General features: G+C 44.7%; 2 protein-coding genes and 1 long non-coding RNA gene across 3 annotated transcripts in view; 2 read left to right on the top strand and 1 right to left on the bottom strand.

Annotated features, from left to right (window-relative positions):
• The first annotated feature begins 233 nt into the window (after positions 1–233).
• tm2d3 (TM2 domain containing 3) lies at positions 234–10,150 on the top strand. Its single transcript, XM_084124186.1, has 6 exons — positions 234–401; positions 828–923; positions 1,130–1,290; positions 4,146–4,320; positions 9,113–9,188; positions 9,302–10,150. The coding sequence occupies exons 1-6, from the start codon at positions 293–295 to the stop codon at positions 9,465–9,467; spliced, it is 783 nt and encodes a 260-aa protein (XP_083980312.1). The 5' UTR covers positions 234–292; the 3' UTR covers positions 9,468–10,150.
• Positions 10,151–10,797: 647 nt separating this feature from the next.
• The window catches only part of LOC311089472, an 11,295-nt gene continuing 1,678 nt past the window's right edge, over positions 10,798–20,414 (top strand). Inside the window, exons 1-2 of the long non-coding RNA XR_014607700.1 lie at positions 10,798–10,953; positions 11,356–11,388. This is a non-coding gene — a long non-coding RNA (uncharacterized lncRNA). The remainder of the gene's footprint in view (positions 10,954–11,355; positions 11,389–20,414) is intronic.
• The window catches only part of larp6a (La ribonucleoprotein 6, translational regulator a), a 10,232-nt gene continuing 5,226 nt past the window's right edge, over positions 15,409–20,414 (bottom strand). The window contains exons 2-3 of the mRNA XM_084124185.1: positions 19,674–19,872; positions 15,409–17,045 (exon numbers count right to left, since the gene is read on the bottom strand). Coding sequence (XP_083980311.1) covers positions 15,987–17,045; positions 19,674–19,872 — 1,258 coding nt within the window. The 3' untranslated portion in view covers positions 15,409–15,986. The remainder of the gene's footprint in view (positions 17,046–19,673; positions 19,873–20,414) is intronic.

Genomic DNA, 20,414 nt, shown 5'->3' with positions numbered 1-20,414 from the left:
AATGTCATTTTGGGGTGAACTATCCCTTTTAATTTCAATTTCAGCTAGTTGACAAGGGTTAGTTCTCTTGGTTAGAAAAATAAAGAAATATATCTTCCTGGGAAACGTTTAGATATAATTTATAAAGAGAGATAAATAATACCTTAAATTCTCCCTAAAAAGATTGAATAAATAAAGCAATCTTTATTTTTCTGTTATCGGACTTTTATTTTGAACTAGCAGCAGTTGGTACTCTTGCGGAAGCGGAAGTGGAGTCCGTCCGTCGGGCAGCAGAACAGAACCAGCGTTCGGGATGACAGCGAACGGACTGAAATGGGTTTTTGAACGCGGACGGAACATCATGAGCTCGTATATGATGCTGGTTCTGCTGCTGCTGGACATTTACTCCAAATGTGTGATCGGTAAGAGCGCTAACAGTGCCTCGGTAACTCTGTGCGGTGTTGTTCTGAAGAACCGTGTTTTTGGTACAGTACATTAGTGATGTCATGTGGACCATGTAAATACTAGGGTTTATCCATATGGTAATCACACCTACAGGGTATTATGTTGCTGTATTTTAAAGAGACGCTTTAATCATGTCATCAGCGAAGGACAATAAAAGAAGAAAAGTCAGCTTTCCCTTATCCAGCAGCACTACAACAATAACATCATTTAATTAAATTATGAAAACTAAAACAATACAAATAAAAAAGTAATAATAATATATACAAAAAAATTAGTATTAATAATAATAATATATATTATTATCATTATATTTTACAGAACAACCATAAAGTTACACACACACACACACTCAGAGACAGGTGATGTGGTCTCTCTCTCCTCAGGGTATCTGAGTTCTGCTCATGACGGTCAGGATCCTCCGTTCACGGCTCAGCAGAACCCAGTGATGAGCAGCCCAGCGGCCCTGACCTCGTCCTCAGGTGAGACACACACACACACACACTTCCTCAGGTGAGACACACACACACACACACCCTCACACACTTCCTCAGGTGAGACACACCCTCACACACTTCTTCACACACTTCCTCAGGTGAGACTCTCAGACACTGCCTCATGCAGACGAGCAGCAGTGTGAGACTGAAACATCTATTGGGTGTGTGTGTGTGTGTGTGTGTGTGCGCAGCGTCTCCAGTGCTGACGGAGAACTACACGTCCAGGTGTCCCAGTGGAGGCCTGTGCAGCAAACTACCGTCCGACTGCATCACCTGCTCGTTTCATCACAACTGCACTTACGGCCGACCGGCGAACTTCTCCTGCAGGAGCCGAGCCGGCGTTCACTGCGTGGTGAGAAACATCAGGAACACTCGCATCCATCAGGAACACTCACATCCATCTCACATCCATCAGGAACACTCACAGGAACACTCACATCCATCAGGAACACTCACATCCATCTCACATCCATCAGGAACACTCACAGGAACACTCACATCCATCAGGAACACTCACATCCATCAGGAACACTCACATCCATCAGGAACACTCACATCCATCAGGAACACTCACATCCATCAGGAACACTCACATCCATCAGGAACACTCACAGGAACACTCACATCCATCAGGAACACTCACATCCATCAGGAACACTCACAGGAACACTCACATCCATCAGGAACACTCACATCCATCAGGAACACTCACAGGAACACTCACATCCATCAGGAACACTCACAGGAACACTCACATCCATCAGGAACACTCACATCCATCAGGAACACTCACATCCATCAGGAACACTCACAGGAACACTCACATCCATCAGGAACACTCACAGGAACACTCACATCCATCAGGAACACTCGCATCCATCAGGAACACTCACATCCATCAGGAACACTCACATCCATCAGGAACACTCACAGGAACACTCACATCCATCAGGAACACTCACATCCATCAGGAACACTCACAGGAACACTCACATCCATCAGGAACACTCACAGGAACACTCACATCCATCAGGAACACTCGCATCCATCAGGAACACTCACATCCTCCACTGTCATGATCATCCTGCGTTTATAGTGTTGCAAAAATATCCACATCATATATTTACTCCATCATAAATCACACATTGCCAGGGTTATTATAGTGAAACTAAAAGTCGACTAGTAGTCGTTCATTTGAGCCGTTAGTCGACTAATCGTGTGTTTGTATTCATAAGCCATACATCATAATAATGCGCCTTTTATTGCCTATATAAAGTACATATAGCCTAATCAGCGCTCACATAAAGCCAAGGCGCACCGGCAAACGTAATGATTGTGAATATGTCGTGAAAAACAGAATGAGACTGTCTGAACATTTTAATAATGTACTGGTAATGTTTTCTGTTCTCGGCTGCAGAGATTGAGTCAACGACACTGACTCGTCATCTCCGCCTATATGACCGTCTCATACGGATTACATAATCAGAGAATATTCATTTTCAATTGAAATCTGTTCATTTAAATGTAGACATTTCAAGCTTTCTATAGATATATTTCTCATGTCTGAGTTTCGGTTCATTTATGTGATGCGTTCAAGTTCACTGAGACCAAATCAACAGAAAGCGCCATTATTTTACAAAAGCACAACGTTTTGTTGTTATTGTGAGTTTACAGAAATAAAAGTAGACCTTTACAGTTTGCATTACTCTAATCTGTATGAGCAATAATGACGGAGTATTTTAAGTTAAAAGCAGTGATGTGTGTGTCATGCAGTAAGAGCTCTCCACACAAACACCGCTATGAGCCGAATGACAGCGCACATTTATCTATGCTAACATTAGAGCGACTTGTAAAGTTGTTAACGATCTGTCCGTCACAAGCCTGCTTTATTTCAGACTGTTTTTCTGCGACTAAACGACTATTAAAATCTTAGTTGACCAATCCTGTAGTGGACTGACGGTTAGTGGACTGTAGGGGCAGCCCTGCTGACATCCATACACAACTCCTGTTACGTGAAGTAAAATAATCTTTTTTGCTGGTACCAGAACGAGCGTAACACTGTGTGTCTGTGTGTGTGTCTGTGTGTGTGTGTGTCTGTGTGTGTCTGTGTGTGTGTCTGTGTGTGTGTCTGTGTGTGTGTCTGTGTGTGTGTCTGTGTGTGTTCCAGAACGAGCGTAACACTGTGTGTGTGTGTGTGTGTGTTCCAGAATGAGCTTAACACTGTGTGTGTGTGTGTGTCTGTGTGTGTGTGTGTTCCAGAATGAGCGTAACACTGTGTGTGTGTGTGTTCCAGAACGAGCGTAACACTGTGTGTGTGTGTGTGTGTGTGTGTGTGTGTGTGTGTGTTCCAGAACGAGCGTAACACTGTGTGTGTGTGTGTTTGTGTGTGTATGTTCCAGAATGAGCATAACACTGTGTGTGTGTGTGTGTGTGTGTGTTTTCCAGAACGAGCGTAACAATGTGTGTGTGTGTGTGCGTGTGTGTGTGTGTGTGTGTTCCAGAACGAGCGTAACACTGTGTGTGTGTGTGTGTGTGTGTGTGTTCCAGAACGAGCGTAACACTGTGTGTGTGTGTGTGTGTGTGTTCCAGAACGAGCTTAACACTGTGTGTGTGTGTGTGTGTGTGTGTGTGTGTGTTCCAGAATGAGCGTAACACTGTGTGTGTGTGTGTGTGTGTGTGTGTGTGTGTGTGTGTGTGTGTGTGTGTGTGTGTGTGTTCCAGAACGAGCGCAACACTGTGTGTGTGTGTGTGTGTGTGTGTGTGTTACAGAATGAGCGTAACACTGTGTGTGTGTGTGTGTGTGTGTGTGTTCCAGAATGAGCGTAATACTGTGTGTGTGTGTGTGTTCCAGAACGAGCGTAACACTGTGTGTGTGTTCCAGAACGAGCGTAACAGTGTGTGTGTGTGTGTGTGTGTGTGTGTGTGTTCCAGAACGAGCGTAACACTGTGTGTGTGTTCCAGAACGAGCGTAACACTGTGTGTGTGTTCCAGAACGAGCGTAACACTGTGTGTGTGTTCCAGAACGAGCGTAACACTGTGTGTGTGTTCCAGAACGAGCGTAACAGTGTGTGTGTGTGTGTGTGTTCCAGAACGAGCGTAACAGTGTGTGTGTGTGTGTGTGTGTGTGTTCCAGAACGAGCGTAACAGTGTGTGTGTGTGTTCCAGAACGAGCGTAACGGTGTGTGTGTGTGTGTGTGTGTGTTCCAGAACGAGCGTAACGAGCCTCAGCAGAACTTCTCGCTGACGCTGCCGTGTCTCTTCTGCTGGCAGCTCGACTCGTCTCAGTACCGATGCTCGAACTCCACCAGCTGTCAGACCGTGTCCTGTCCTCGCACACGCTACAACTCCTCCTGTGCTGTGCTGGAGCACGTGCACTGCCTGGGTACACACACACACTCACACTCTCACTCTCACACACACACACACACACACACACACCTGTCCTCGCACACGCTACAACTCCTCCTGTGCTGTGCTGGAGCACGTGCACTGCCTGGGTACACACACACACTCACACTCTCACTCTCACACACACACACACACACACACACACACACACCTGTCCTCGCACACACAGACACACACACCTGTCCTCGCACACACACACACACACACACCTGTCCTCGCACACGCTACAACTCCTCCTGTGCTGTGCTGGAGCACGTGCACTGCCTGGGTACACACACACACACACACACCTGTCCTCGCACACACACACACACACACACCTACACACACCTGTCCTCGCACACGCTACAACTCCTCCTGTGCTGTGCTGGAGCACGTGCACTGCCTGGGTACACACACACACTCACACTCTCACTCTCACACACACACACACACACACACACACCTGTCCTCGCACACACACACACACACACACACACACACCTGTCCTCGCACACGCTACAACTCCTCCTGTGCTGTGCTGGAGCACGTGCACTGCCTGGGTACACACACACACTCACACTCTCACTCTCACACACACACACACACACACACACACCTGTCCTCGCACACGCTACAACTCCTCCTGTGCTGTGCTGGAGCACGTGCACTGCCTGGGTACACACACACACTCACACTCTCACTCTCACACACACACACACACACCTGTCCTCGCACACGCTACAACTCCTCCTGTGCTGTGCTGGAGCACGTGCACTGCCTGGGTACACACACACACTCACACTCTCACTCTCACACACACACACACACACCTGTCCTCGCACACACAGACACACACACCTGTCCTCGCACACACACACACACACACACCTGTCCTCGCACACGCTACAACTCCTCCTGTGCTGTGCTGGAGCACGTGCACTGCCTGGGTACACACACACACACACACACCTGTCCTCGCACACACACACACACACACACCTACACACACCTGTCCTCGCACACGCTACAACTCCTCCTGTGCTGTGCTGGAGCACGTGCACTGCCTGGGTACACACACACACTCACACTCTCACTCTCACACACACACACACACACACACACACCTGTCCTCGCACACACACACACACACACACACACACACCTGTCCTCGCACACGCTACAACTCCTCCTGTGCTGTGCTGGAGCACGTGCACTGCCTGGGTACACACACACACTCACACTCTCACTCTCACACACACACACACACACACACACACCTGTCCTCGCACACGCTACAACTCCTCCTGTGCTGTGCTGGAGCACGTGCACTGCCTGGGTACACACACACACTCACACTCTCACTCTCACACACACACACACACACCTGTCCTCGCACACGCTACAACTCCTCCTGTGCTGTGCTGGAGCACGTGCACTGCCTGGGTACACACACACACTCACACTCTCACTCTCACACACACACACACACACACACACACCTGTCCTCGCACACACAGACACACACACCTGTCCTCGCACACACACACACACACACACCTGTCCTCGCACACGCTACAACTCCTCCTGTGCTGTGCTGGAGCACGTGCACTGCCTGGGTACACACACACACACACACACCTGTCCTCGCACACACACACACACACACACCTACACACACCTGTCCTCGCACACGCTACAACTCCTCCTGTGCTGTGCTGGAGCACGTGCACTGCCTGGGTACACACACACACTCACACTCTCACTCTCACACACACACACACACACACACACACACACCTGTCCTCGCACACACAGACACACACACCTGTCCTCGCACACACACACACACACACACACACACCTGTCCTCGCACACGCTACAACTCCTCCTGTGCTGTGCTGGAGCACGTGCACTGCCTGGGTACACACACACACACACCTGTCCTCGCACACACACACACACACACACACACACACCTACACACACCTGTCCTCGCACACACAGACACACACACCTGTCCTCGCACACACACACACACACACACCTGTCCTCGCACACGCTACAACTCCTCCTGTGCTGTGCTGGAGCACGTGCACTGCCTGGGTACACACACACACACACACACCTGTCCTCGCACACACACACACACACACACCTACACACACCTGTCCTCGCACACGCTACAACTCCTCCTGTGCTGTGCTGGAGCACGTGCACTGCCTGGGTACACACACACACTCACACTCTCACTCTCACACACACACACACACACACACACACACACACCTGTCCTCGCACACACAGACACACACACCTGTCCTCGCACACACACACACACACACACACACACCTGTCCTCGCACACGCTACAACTCCTCCTGTGCTGTGCTGGAGCACGTGCACTGCCTGGGTACACACTCACACACACACACCTGTCCTCGCACACACACACACACACACCTACACACACCTGTCCTCGCACACGCTACAACTCCTCCTGTGCTGTGCTGGAGCACGTGCACTGCCTGGGTACACACACACACACACCTGTCCTCGCACACACATACACACACACCTACACACACCTGTCCTCGCACACACACACACACACACCTACACACATCTGTCCTCGCACACGCTACAACTCCTCCTGTGCTGTGCTGGAGCACGTGCACTGCCTGGGTACACACTCACACTCACACACACACACACAGACACACTCACACACACCTGTCCTCGCAGGTCCAAGGAATATAGTTGTACACAGCTGTAAATTATCAAGTTTTTATTGATTATGGTCTTGTATATCTGCATCCTGGAGATCATCCGCACATCACACTGCACGTCTCCATCGGTCACGCAGCTGACACTCGAACCCTGCTCGCAGATTTGGGTTGCTGAACGCCAGCCTGTCCAGAACAACAACAACTCAGTCAGTCTCCAATAATGCCAATGGTTCCTTAACTGCAACCAAGAAGACTAACACACACACACACACACACACACACCGACACACAGCTTTTCCAAGGTTGGATTTGGCCAGGCTCTAACGATAAACAGGAGAGTCCTCTCAAAACATCAAGATAATACGTTCTTTCTCTCAAGGAGAGGAGGTTTAATCTAACACAGTAAAGTAAAGAATTTAGCTACGAAATGCTCAAACTATAGGTTTCCAATGACCCTTGTGAGCTAGTTGCCAGGCTACCCCAGAAAAACAGGTGTATGTACGTTAAAGACATTTCTCAAACACACGAGTCCAGCCAGAACTGTTACTGTATTCCTGCCATCCGCTTCAGTCACTCAGATAGTTAATACAGACATTAGAGAATACATGACAAGAACATTTCAGTAATCACACTGCTAACTTCTGTGTAAGCAATAAGGCCATACACTCACAATTGTAATACCAGTGTAATACTAGTGTAATACCAGTGTAATACCAGTGTAATACTAGTGTAATACCAGTGTCATTATACTGATTTCGGTCTTCATAAATCATAGGGGTGCACGATTCAGAAAATGTCACGATTCGATTCGATATCGATTTTTAGGCTCAAGATTTGATTCAAAAACGATTCTCGATTAAAAAAAACGATTCACAGTATGTAAATGTTAGGGGTGGGAATCTTTAGTCACCTCACGATCCGATCCAATTCCAGAATGATTCTTTATCTACTCCTCCCCCCTCCCCTCCCTATTAATTCATTAGTTTACATAGGTAATTAAGTACTTTTTTTTTTAAATTACAAAAAAAAATTAAAAAAATTAAAACAGTTGTATGTTAAGAATTTTAAACTAATATAACTTCAAAACATACAAGTAAGTAGCAAATAATAAAGAGGAGCATAGAAACATAACAAACAAACAAACAAACAAATAGTGCTTTCAGTAGCCTATTTAAGATTATCTGAACGTTTTCCATTCAAGAACTGTGAGTGATTTTTCTTCATCTTTACTTGTTGTTTTTTACTATGACATCATAGACTGCGGGAGATCTATTAAGCTGCATTCACGCACGGATCTCTTTTGAAATATAAGAAGTAAAGTGGTTTATCCTGTCTGTTTAATCCCTTAAGACATAACTGGCTGTGTTTACGTTAATTTTGCACAAGTATATTAAACCACTTACACGGAGTCGCACAGCCGCATGCGCGAGCAGTCTACACAAACAAAGCGCGCGTGTCAGCATTTGAAATTGAAAGCAGCTTCTGTTAGTCAGGTTCATATTTTAAATATACAAGTCCACTGCATTCCAAACCACATAAATGATGACTTTGTAGAGCATTTGTAAGGAAAATACCGAAAGGCGAGACAGCACACTTCAAGTGTAACGTAACATCAAACAAAGCGCGCGTCTCTCACAGCGCATCCTGTGAAATGAAGCCTGTGAATGTCCTTGTAATTCGCTTCAACCTTTCCGAACTTATGAAAGATTATTTTACGGAAAGTTTGATTGGTGTATGTATGTGTGTGAGGAATTGGAAGAAAGCAGATTACGGGTGTTTCTAAAGCAAACTCAGCGTCATCGCATATCTGGTTAAAAACTAAGCTCAGAATCGATCCAGAATCGTTGGAGAGAGAATCGCGATGCATCGATGGATCGATTTTTTTCTCCCACCCCTAATAAATCACATAAACATACACACGTTAATGTTTTTATACTGTACAAACTGTATATTCTGTTCCCTTACACTAACCCTACCCCTAAACCTGTGTACACACACACACACACACTGATTGATCTCATGTGGGACAGTAAGACTGATGTGTGTGTGTTGTGCACAGGGAAGCGAGTGTTTCAGAAGCGTGTGTTCTGTAACTGGACTGGAGGGTATAAGTGGTCCACGGCTCTCGCCCTCAGGTGAGTCACTTCACACTCATTTAATCCCTGAGATTCAGTGCAATCGGTGTTAGTGTGATGGACAGGCGAACTCTGTTGAACTTTTGTGTGTGTGTGTGTGTGTGTGTGTGCAGCATCACTCTGGGAGGCTTCGGCGCGGACCGCTTCTATCTGGGTCAGTGGAGGGAAGGTCTGGGGAAACTCTTCAGCTTCGGTGGTCTGGGCATCTGGACCCTCATCGATGTTCTGCTGATCGGGGTCGGGTACGTGGGGCCGGCCGACGGGTCGCTGTATATCTGAGGCTGTTCTCGACTCTCACACACACACACACACACACACACACTCACACTCTCACACTCTCTCACACACACACACACATCTGGACCCTCATCGATGTTCTGCTGATCGGGGTCGGGTACGTGGGGCCGGCCGACGGGTCGCTGTATATCTGAGGCTGTTCTCGACTCTCACACACACACACACACACACACACACACACACACACACTCACACTCTCTCACACACACACACACATCTGGACCCTCATCGATGTTCTGCTGATCGGGGTCGGGTACGTGGGTCACTATACATCTGACGGTTCTCAACGCTGTTCTTGACTCTCACTCACTCACACACACACAAACACACAAACACACACACACACACGATTCCTGACGCTGTTACTGCAACTCCTACTTCCCAGATTTACAACCCGATTCACACGCGTCGCCATCCAAACTCCCACTGTGGCAGATTCCCATCTGCTCTGAGTGTGTGTTCCTGCCTTCAGCTGCTCGTCACACACACACACTGTCACTCACACACACTGCTCTGGGCCAAGGACGCAGAAGATGGTCAAATATGTACAATATGTATCTAAACTCATCTGTGTCCGTGCATGTGTAAATATAAGTGTATATATGAGTGATTCTCTGTGCCGAATGTTGATTTCTGAATAAACACTGTTAGGTTGATGATTCTCACCTGTGTTTGGTTTTGTGTAACAATATTCCTCTCAGATTCCAGGCAAAACACTATAGTCATCACTGTCATTCATTTGATTGATTAGAATAATTGCAAAGTTTTCTGAAATGTTGTGCAAATATGCAAATGAGGTGTTAGCTAATTAAATATGTACTCATTTGCATACAAAATCAGTTTGATTTTGTTTAGTTAAAGGTTTTTTCAAAGGGGATTTTGGATATAAATCAGAGAATAGTCAAACATATGAAAAACATACATTTTCACCATGTCTGTAGGAATGAAATATTGTATAAAGCAGAAGAATGAACCTTCAGAATATAGATATGAATAAAGCGGTGTAAAGCTGCAGAAGATTTCTGATCCAAACTTAAAGATTGAGATTGAAATCTGCAGATGCTAATAGATCAAGTGCAATAAAATAAATAGTTAAATGTGTGTCTGAAAGAAGACGAATGTTATGGAAGAACAATTGAGCGGTGCATGAAAACCACGTTTCCTGGAATAGCTGTTTCTGATTGGTCGATGGTGCCACATTGATGCATTTGGCTGATGCTTTTATCCACAATGACTTTTATTGCAGGTACGGTCCACGTTTACTCAGTTCATGCATTCCCTGGGAATCGACCTTTGACCTTTGACACCAAGCTGTTCTGTTTGAGCTACACGGATTCCACATATGCACTTTTGTCGACTGTTTATTTAGTTAGAAAGACGGGACATCACCACAGGACTACTTACCAAATGTAGATGAAATATTAAAGTAGCCGAACCCTAAACAAAAATCACCTGTTCAGCTTCTCTGGTAAGTGTCTCTATGATTTAATGTGCATCTGTGGGATTTTTTTCACCTGTTTTCTGATCCAGCAGGTACAATTTTTAGCTCAAACTGCACAAAAAAAAGAAAGAAAAAAGTTTTTCTTCAGTGTTTTTGTCTTGTTTTCCAGTACGGAGTTTATTTTAATGATATTTGTTCTGGGAAGCAGGAAACACTCAGTAAAAAAAGTATTTTTGCAGATTTAATACACATTATTAGAGGTTTATCACATCACTATCAGCACTAGTTCTAGTTAAACAATTCCAAATATTTGTGGAATGTAAAAATGTCCCTTTCCTAGTCGTTTTTAAGAACATGATGTTTTGAGATGCAGCGTAACTACTATTGAAATCCAGTTCCAGTCTGAACAAACATCTTTCTTTCTCTCAGGAACACAGAATCTCTCTGTCATCGTGACCGCATGTAAGTGCTTCTTTCTTCTGTTAATATTGTGACCCACATTTGTGTTGTTAGTCCGTTACATCCAGAGCTTCTGTTCCCACTTTCAGTTTCCTCTTTATAAAGCACAAATACTGTGACTGCCAACTTCTTACTAAACAGCAGTACAATATGTTAGATATTAAAAGGGATCATGTAAATTCTGTCATCTGTCTCTTTTGTTTCATGCACAAGTCAGTTGTCAATTAAAGCACATTGAGCATTCAGAAGAAATGCAGTATGCTAAAAGGCCTACTTTTCAGTACACAAAATTCAACTTTAAAACCACTATATAGTAGTAATAAAAACTCTGTTTTTATAAAGGAAAACAGAAAAGGCCTACTGAAAAGTAGGCCTTTTTAATGCTAGTTGAGCATAAGAAACAACATTTATGGGACAATTCATGTTAGTTTTTGTTGCTGTGAATGTGGATAGTGCTCTTATTAATACATTAGCATACTGCATTTCTTCAGAATGCTCAATGTGCTTTAATTGACAACTGACTTGTGCATGAAACAAAAGAGACAGATGACAGAATTTACATGATCCCTTTTAATATCTTGACCAGCCTATGCGCATGTGCAGTTTTAAAGGGATACTCTACCGTTTTTTCATATTAAACTATGTTATTCCCTTATCTAAGACGAGTTGATACATACCTCTCTCATCTCAGTGCGTGCACTTAATCGCTCTAGCGCGCGGTGACACTTTGAAAGCACTTAACTTAGCCCAGTATATTCAGTGGTATCTAGCAGCAATGAAAAACAGTTACACGAGTAGTTATACGACCAAGTATGGTGACACAAAATAAAACGTGGCGCTTTTCTAAAAGGGTTAAAAAGGATAAATAATGTATGGCGTAATAGCACTTTTGGAAGTACTTCGACTGGCGCAGTAAAAAGTCACGCCGGATCCTCTTCCCACTATTGACAGAAGTGAGAGGAAGAGGATCCGGCGTGACATTTTACTGCGTTTAACTACTCGTGTAGGCTAACTGTTTTTAAATAGGGAAAACGCTTATGTGTTTGGTCACTTCTAAATTCATTGCTGCTAGATACCACTGAATATACTGGGCTAAGCTAAGTGCTTTCAAAGTGTCACCGCGCGCTAGAGCGATTAAGTGCACGCACTGAGATGAGAGAGGTATGTATCAACTCGTCTTAGATAAGGGAATAACATAGTTTAATATGAAAAAACGGTAGAGTATCCCTTTAAGCGCAATCTCAGGACACGTCAAATCCAATCAACAACCACAGATAGAAACAAGTCCCCGACTCCCCGCCCTATTTCTTCTTTACTTTAGCGATAGTCCGTTACACTGAGCGTGACCGCTGTTTTCCCGCGTAAAGGCTGATTTATACTTCTGCGTCGGACCTACGCCGGAGCCTCTACGCTGTAGGCAACGCGTTGGTTTTCATTTATACTTCTGCGTCGTTGTCCGCGTTCACGCACGCAAAGGGAGCATGTGAAACCCGAGGGAGCGGTACTAGCAGACCAATCACAGCGCTTGCGTCCGCGTAGAGTTGACGCGTTGTTACATTTTTGGAGAGGTGCACGTCAGGGTACGCCGAAGGGTACGCGCGCTACACACAGCCTACGACGTAGCTACGGCGTAAGTTCGACGCAGAAGTATAAATTGGGCTTAATTCGGCGACTTTTAAACGTTGTCGCGGGTTAAAGGTTTATTTGACTGAAACGCTTGTATTAAGATATTTTACCCATTTTACATTCAAAGAATGATACAGCAGTGCAAGATGAAGTTTCGTGAGGAAGCACATGGGTAGGGAGTTCCTTTATAAAAACAGTTTTTATTACTACTATATAGTGGTTTTCAAGTTGAATTTTGTGTAATGCATGTGTATAATGACTTTAAAATGGCTAGTTTAAAGTATAAGCTACAAATTGAGACAAAAGAGCTGGAAGAGAAGCAGAAAAACAGAAAGAGAACATGATTTTGTATAAACGGGAGTTGTGTCTTTATGTCAATGGATGTGTATTGGTTAGTTAAGTGTATTCGAGGTGTGTGTTCATCTCAGATCGGCTGGAGGAACAAGAGGGTGAAGGTTCTGGAAAGTGACTTTATTACTTGAGTAGAAGAGGGAGTGTGTGCATGTAGGAGTGATTAAATTGGCAACATATTAATTATTACTGTGAGCCACAGAATTCAGAAAATGGCTTGGCATCATTGTTTAAAAATTGGGGGCGGCGTATAATTGTACAAATCACAATATTTAAATGATACAGGCTTTCTACAGAAGCCATTACTGAGATGGATTCATTTGTGATGTGGAAACCATGAGATGGATTTCATGGTCAATAGACAATCTGGCCAAAAGATGTTGCCAATTTAATTGGAAATCCAGATATATCTCATTCTACCAGAAAATGAACTATAATTGACAATGCTTATTGAGCCCAGTATGACATGCAGATAAAAGCACACTCATTTACTGATATTAATGCAAATTATCGTAGAATACTGCAGCTACGTCGATTGTCCATTATCAAGGCGCATATTACGCATACAAACATCTTTTTGAAGAGACTCCATTCAGGTGTAATTCAGGCCTGAACTCAGACGACCTGCAGAATTTCATCCGACTGAACTGAAGTATACTGAGCTTTCCTGTGGAGATCAGGCAGTTGCTTAGAAACATTACCACGTCATGCTGTGTCAAATAAAATTATCTTGGAGAAATGGGACCAAATGCTCACCTTTACCGCAGATTCGGTTGCAATCTGGTGAAGTGAAATCATCCGTTCTGATGGATTCTACGTGATCGTTAACTCAAAACATCACATTACTATTAGAAGAGCAATGCATCTGACCTTCTCAGTGAAAAACCAGACATTATCTGCATCTCAACGGGTAAAACAATGCATCGGTACAACAGCATGCATAGAGGACATGCTTCTGAATCTGTGTTTGTCAAACTCTAGCCACAAATTAATCTGTCACTTGGTAATATGGCTAATGCGAACACAATATTTAGCCTAGTGTTTGTTCTGAGTGTGAGGCTGTAAATGACACTTCTGCTGTTAATGCATTTACATAACTGTCACACTATCATTTGTCCTCTTTCAGTCATGCATATTGTCGGGCCTATGCGGTTCATTGTAAAATTACGCCTTTATATTTATTGCATTAATTATGCCTTATTGTATGTTATACAACATTCATTAAACGCCTTTAGAAAGAACAGTGCATTAAAACATGACAAACAAACAACTTCAGATGTAACAAGAAATCCTCAAATATTAAAATGCATTTTAACTTTGGTTGCCATTTATGAATGCATTATACAGTCAGAACAAAAATTATTCAGACACCAGATATAATAATTTGTTATGTGTGCAGGACACTATAGTTAATTTATGTAAGTGAGGAGAGCAAAATAAAAGTAAACTGTGACATATTATACCCAATAATTCTTCATTCAGTGACATTTATACAAATTTGGGACCAAAAATGATTCGCACACTTTGAGCTGATCATGTTTTGCTGAAGTGTGTTTTCTTTAATTGCTAATGCTCTTTTTACACACAGACTGAACACAATGAAGCATTGCTTGGTGATTGGTTGAGCTAAACTGGTATTATCTAATTGTGTAGTTAAATTTAACAGCTGACAGATATTCAACATAATTCATGTGTGAGACAGTCTAACAGAAGGACGGACAAAACCAGTCAAATATCAACTGAGTTCTGCTCATTTTATTACCATTTTCTAAACTATAGCGAATAAACTGATAATGTGAGAAATGTTGGTGTCTGAATAATGTTGGTTTGACTGTAACATGCATTATTAGTGAACATTGGTCGGTCGAAATTGTTTATCGTACAAAATATGCATAGAAAGTGTTCAGAGTTAAATCTGAATGGGAAAGCAGTAGAGAACCACTGATTTACATGAACCGAACACCACAGCGAATTGAAATGCAAAACAAAAACCGCCAGAAGCAAGAGAATATTGGATCCAAAGAAATGAGCAATACCCCAGATAGCTGCGATTGTAGTGATTTATTTGTACAGTACGGAAGCAGACTGTGCGATGCCTTCACTCAGATGAAGGCAGATACGAGGCATTTGTGCTCAGGACAGAAACCTCAAACACTCTTTCACTGTGAGGAAGCAGAGAGGACTCGAACCCAAGAACAGAGAGAAACGGAAAGAAAAAAAACAGATCCCAGACGATCCATAAATCACTAAAATGAGAAGCACGTTTAAAGGCAGAAACAAAACAGAAGTTAAAGCAAATAAATCAAAATATTCCTTCAGGGATTTCCAGCGCCGGGGGAGGTGGGGGGGGGGGGGGGGGGGTACGTCCACGGCATCATCAGAAAAGGCATATGGTGGCGTTACCGAGACCAGAACCAACACCAGGGGAAATACGGTGGTGAGTTTTAAAACTTAAATACTTTCAGAACGGCTTCCCTTTGTCGCGATGCCATCATTCAATGAGGAAATCAGTTAAATTAAGATGTATAAAACGTTAACAAAAATAGCATATAGAAAAAGGTTTTACAAAAGTCCTACAGAGATGCGTTGAGTTGAGAGAGTGCGAGAGCCGACGACGGGAGTCTTCAGGTTTGCGTGGACGCAGTTTTCCCGGGTCCAGGACAGTGGAAGCCTCGAGTCCCGTCTGGACCTCTCGGGAGCCGAACCACTCCCGGGGGAAGCCCGTCGGCGTTCTGGATCTTCCGGCCTAGCATCGGGCTTCCCACCGGGCTACTCTCCTGGCTCGCCACTTGCTTGCGCCGCTGGACCCACGGGCTTCCCAACGGCGTCAAGCTGCTATCCGAGGAATAGTCCGCCCAACGCCGGCCCGGTTCCGGACTCAAACGACCCTCGCTAGCTAGCGGAGACTTCCCAGAGTGGTGCGTTTTCCGCTGGGAACACGGGCTTGCGCGTGGGCTGCTCCACGGACTCGAGCGTGGCGAAACAACCGGGCTGAGATGATTCGGACCGGCGCTTGTCGGACTGAGCTTGTTGCAGGAACGCGACTTGCGTGATAAACGAGGCGATGTAGGATTGCTTTCCGTTTCCGAAGAGCTAGCGGCGGAGTCGTCGCCTCCGTGATACTGAAGCTCTCGCACGCGACTGTTGAGCGAGCGGCTTTTACGCATGCCTCCCTCATCCCGCTGCCGATCTTTCTGGACCTTTTTCTTCGGAGGTTTGGTGCCGATCAGAACCACTTTCATGCCTCCGTCTACGCCGAACGCCTCGTGGGCTTTCATCGCCGCCTCCACTTCTTCGAACTCCACGATTGCGCACTCTTCCGTTCCCAGTTGGGAATAACGCCCGCTCAGCTTCTTCAGATCCGCCGGCAAGTCCTTCCCGGGTTTGAGGACCCGCACCGAGGCGATCGGACCGTAGTTCCCAAACGCCTTCAGAAGAAGCTCCATGAGCCGCTCCTGTTGGGTCGGGCCTCCGTTACCGGCGTCTCCTCCGAACGCTACGTCCAGCTCCGGCCAACGCTTCAGCTCGCTGAGCAACAGCATCCGACTCGGTAAAGACTCGCTGGCGAAAACCGGCACGGTCGACCGGCGCCGCACCTTCCGGCCCTCATCATTCAGCTCCAGCAGGTTCGAGTGACGCAAGGCGTACGCCGTGGTTCTCCAGTCCCGCGTCAAGTGCTTAACCTGAGAGAGAGAGAGAGAGAGAGAGAGAGAGAGAGAGAAATTAAGGGTTTTCTGTTAGAATGGTGTCGTGTAAGCGGCCCCCAAGTTAATAACCAATGATCTTTGCATCGGAAATTAACTTTAGCTGGACAATAACTTTATTCTAGAGCTGCTATAAAGCCAAAACAATCTCTGCTACTGTAATCTCCTATTATCACTGTAAAGCTGCTTTGAAACAATCTATATTGTTAAAAGCGCTGTATAAATGAAGGCGAGTTGACAGAACACGTTCAACCTTCTTCAGGTAAGTCCCCCTGTAGCCAATCATTGTTTACTTTAAACCCATCTTTAAATCACTAAAATTACATATTTAAACGTTTTTTCCTTGAATACATCTTCATGCCTTAAAATATCTTGAATGTAACCCGACACCCTCGCCTCATTTAGTATGCGTGGTTCTATGAATATGCAAATGAGCCCCGCCTCCACTCACTCGCTCAGAGATCCACTGGTTGACGATCACACGTTGATCTGATTGGTTACAAGGTAGTTTGTGACGTCAGAAACACCAGCGATTTCAAAGCGTGTTTTTGAGACTGTCTTTGGTTCACTGCAGTTTTAAGGAGGAAATACTCAGCAATGGAATCGACTTATGAATTTACACATGCTTTGACTTATAGCATATTAAAAACACCACATAGACACAAACTACATTAAATGCTGGATTTTCACAAAAGGGGTCTTTAATATTTGCATAGACCCTTTTCACATTTGCATGGTTCTCGCAACTTGTATAGCGGTGAACGGAAACTACAACAAAATCATTTTGGCGTTCCCGTTTGCCCCAATAGCAAAAGAAAAAATCTTGATAGCATTTCTTTGACTTTCTCAAAAAAATGTTTAAAGAGATTGATTACGTTGGTCAGAAGAGAGATATCCAATTCGTCATCAGTCCCTCAGCAAACATGACGTTCTTCCTCAGTGTTTCTGTCTCGTTTTCCAGCACAAATATATAAACATTCTTAAATCAAGATACATTTACTGGAGAAGCAAAATGTCTTGCTTACTGAAAAGAATCAAAATGAAGTGAGAACAAATATCTGCCAATAGAGTCAGAAAACGAAACTGAATTCAAAGGGAAACAAGATTATTTTTCTGACTCCATTGGCAGATATTAGAACTCACTTCATTTAAAAGAAAATGTCAGACGGACTTCGAGGTTTTCGCATCTCGAGTCAATACCAATACAATACCCGTTAAAAAAAGTTTAAAAAAGAGCTAATTAATGAATAATTGTGAAAAGGCTCCATTCATCAACATGCGGTTCTTGATTGTAGGCTGTTCATGTCAATGTCTATTTCTTATCATTGCACCTCAAAGCACAGGTTTAATTGAGCTGATAAAGACAGTGAAAGACGTTTCTCCCGTCTAACCAAAGCAGCACGAGACGCAATATAATAACTCAGTGCATAATTACTTTCAAAGACCATCAAATGCATTTGTGTTTCCCTGTGCTGACATTATTTCTCTTTAAAGCAGAAGTTGGAGTGAAACGTTTTGAAAAGCCTGTTCCTTCTTTATTAGTCACGGCTCAACAAAACCATCATTGCCCTCGTTCCACTGTATTCTCCGCCTTCACTTTCTTCAAAAGTGTTTCAAAACACTTCAATACAGAGATCTGAGTCATAAACCAACACACGGTTGAATCACAAACTCAGAAAGGATTTGAAAACAGAGAGAAAACAAGCACACTTAAACTGTTTGACAAGGGAATCCCATAAAGCACTGAGAACGACAATCCAATCGGAAACGATATAAAGCTGCTGCTTTAGTCATGGATTATGACACAAAAACAACACTGAGAGTCACACAAATAGTAGTAGTTTAAGGGTGTATTTGGAGATTGCGTCATTTGCAATGCTTCATGGGAGTGGGCGATCACTGCTTAACTCTCGCCAAGATTTTCATTTCCATGGTAACGGTGGCTCCTGATTAGCGGATCTTTCGTCGGGATTATGGGTAGATCAATTCTTCACCAGGAATTTGGCTATTAGAGAATTTTACAAAAATGTTGAAGTCACACTGACTTTTTTTGGTTTGTCTATAAATTACAAATACATTTTAATTTGTGTTTATCTGTGTGTGAGCACAAAGTGAACACATATGAGAAGTAGTTTTAAGATCACAAGGTCTTTGAAGTCCTGCTGTGGTGTAAATCCAGCTTTTAATGTTGTTTATGTGTCTATGTGGTGTTTTTAATGTGCTTTAAGACAAAGCATGTGTAAATTCATAAGTCGACTCCATTGCTGAGTATTTCCTCCTTAAAACTGCAGTGAACCAAAGACAGTCTCAAAAACACGCTTTGAAATCGCTGGTGTTTCTGACGTCACAAACTACCTTGTAACCAATCAGATCAACGTGTGATCGTCAACCAGTGGATCTCTGAGCTGAGTGAGTGAGTGGAGGCGGGGCTCATTTGCATATTCATAGAACCATGCATACTAAATGAGGCGAGGGTGTTGAGTTACATTCAAGATATTTTAAGGCATGAATTTGAGGAAAAAACTTGAAATGTAATTTCTGTGAGTTTTAGGGATAAAATGATTGATTGCAGGGGGACTTTAAGAGCTGGATCGTACGGATTCGTACCTTCTTGAAGGAGGTGAGCAGCTTCACGCTGACGAAGCCCAGCTTGTTGCGCCGCACGTGTTTGAGCAGGAACGCGTCGTGCTCCAGATTCTCATCCGAAAGATAAAACTCGATCTGCACCACCAGTTTGTGGATCAGCTCCGGGTCTGGAGGCTGCCAGCTCTCCTCCTCCAGCTCGCCACCACTGGTCCCGGCACCACTGAAACACACACATACACACACACACGTCCATCATCAGCAGCAGGGAGCCCGTCTGTTTCCCATCATCCCTCCTCATCTCTCTCATTCCCCCACAATCCAACAGCCTGTGCAGAAACATGAGCATCACAACTCGCTGCCCACGAGACCTCTCCATCTGAGCGCTCGACACATGCTGACCAGAGAGGAACACACACCGTCTCTTCTGCGCCTGCGGTGAGGCTACCTTTCCATCGGCTGCGACTAACCTTCAGGACACGCATTACACTGATGAGTCACTCAGCGTTAAACACACGCTCCTGAAGAGAGACACTTGAGCGGGGCGGGAAACCCTTCAAGCACAGAAAGAGCCGTCATGATTCGCCCACGGGCGCTGATGGACAATAGAGCATCAGCGACTCTTCAGCGCTTCACAGCGACACACACACACACACACACACACACGAGTGGGAAACGGCTCCATAGGTCATGTGGGAGACGTTTGAGAGTCGGCGTTCGCTGCGGTCATAAGTGCATTCATGACCAGGGACTTTCAAGGAATTA

The sequence above is a fragment of the Abramis brama genome (genome assembly GCF_963993115.1).
Source record: "Abramis brama genome assembly, chromosome: 9".
Lineage (NCBI taxonomy): Eukaryota > Metazoa > Chordata > Actinopteri > Cypriniformes > Leuciscidae > Abramis > Abramis brama.
This window is presented reverse-complemented; position numbering and strand designations above follow the sequence as displayed.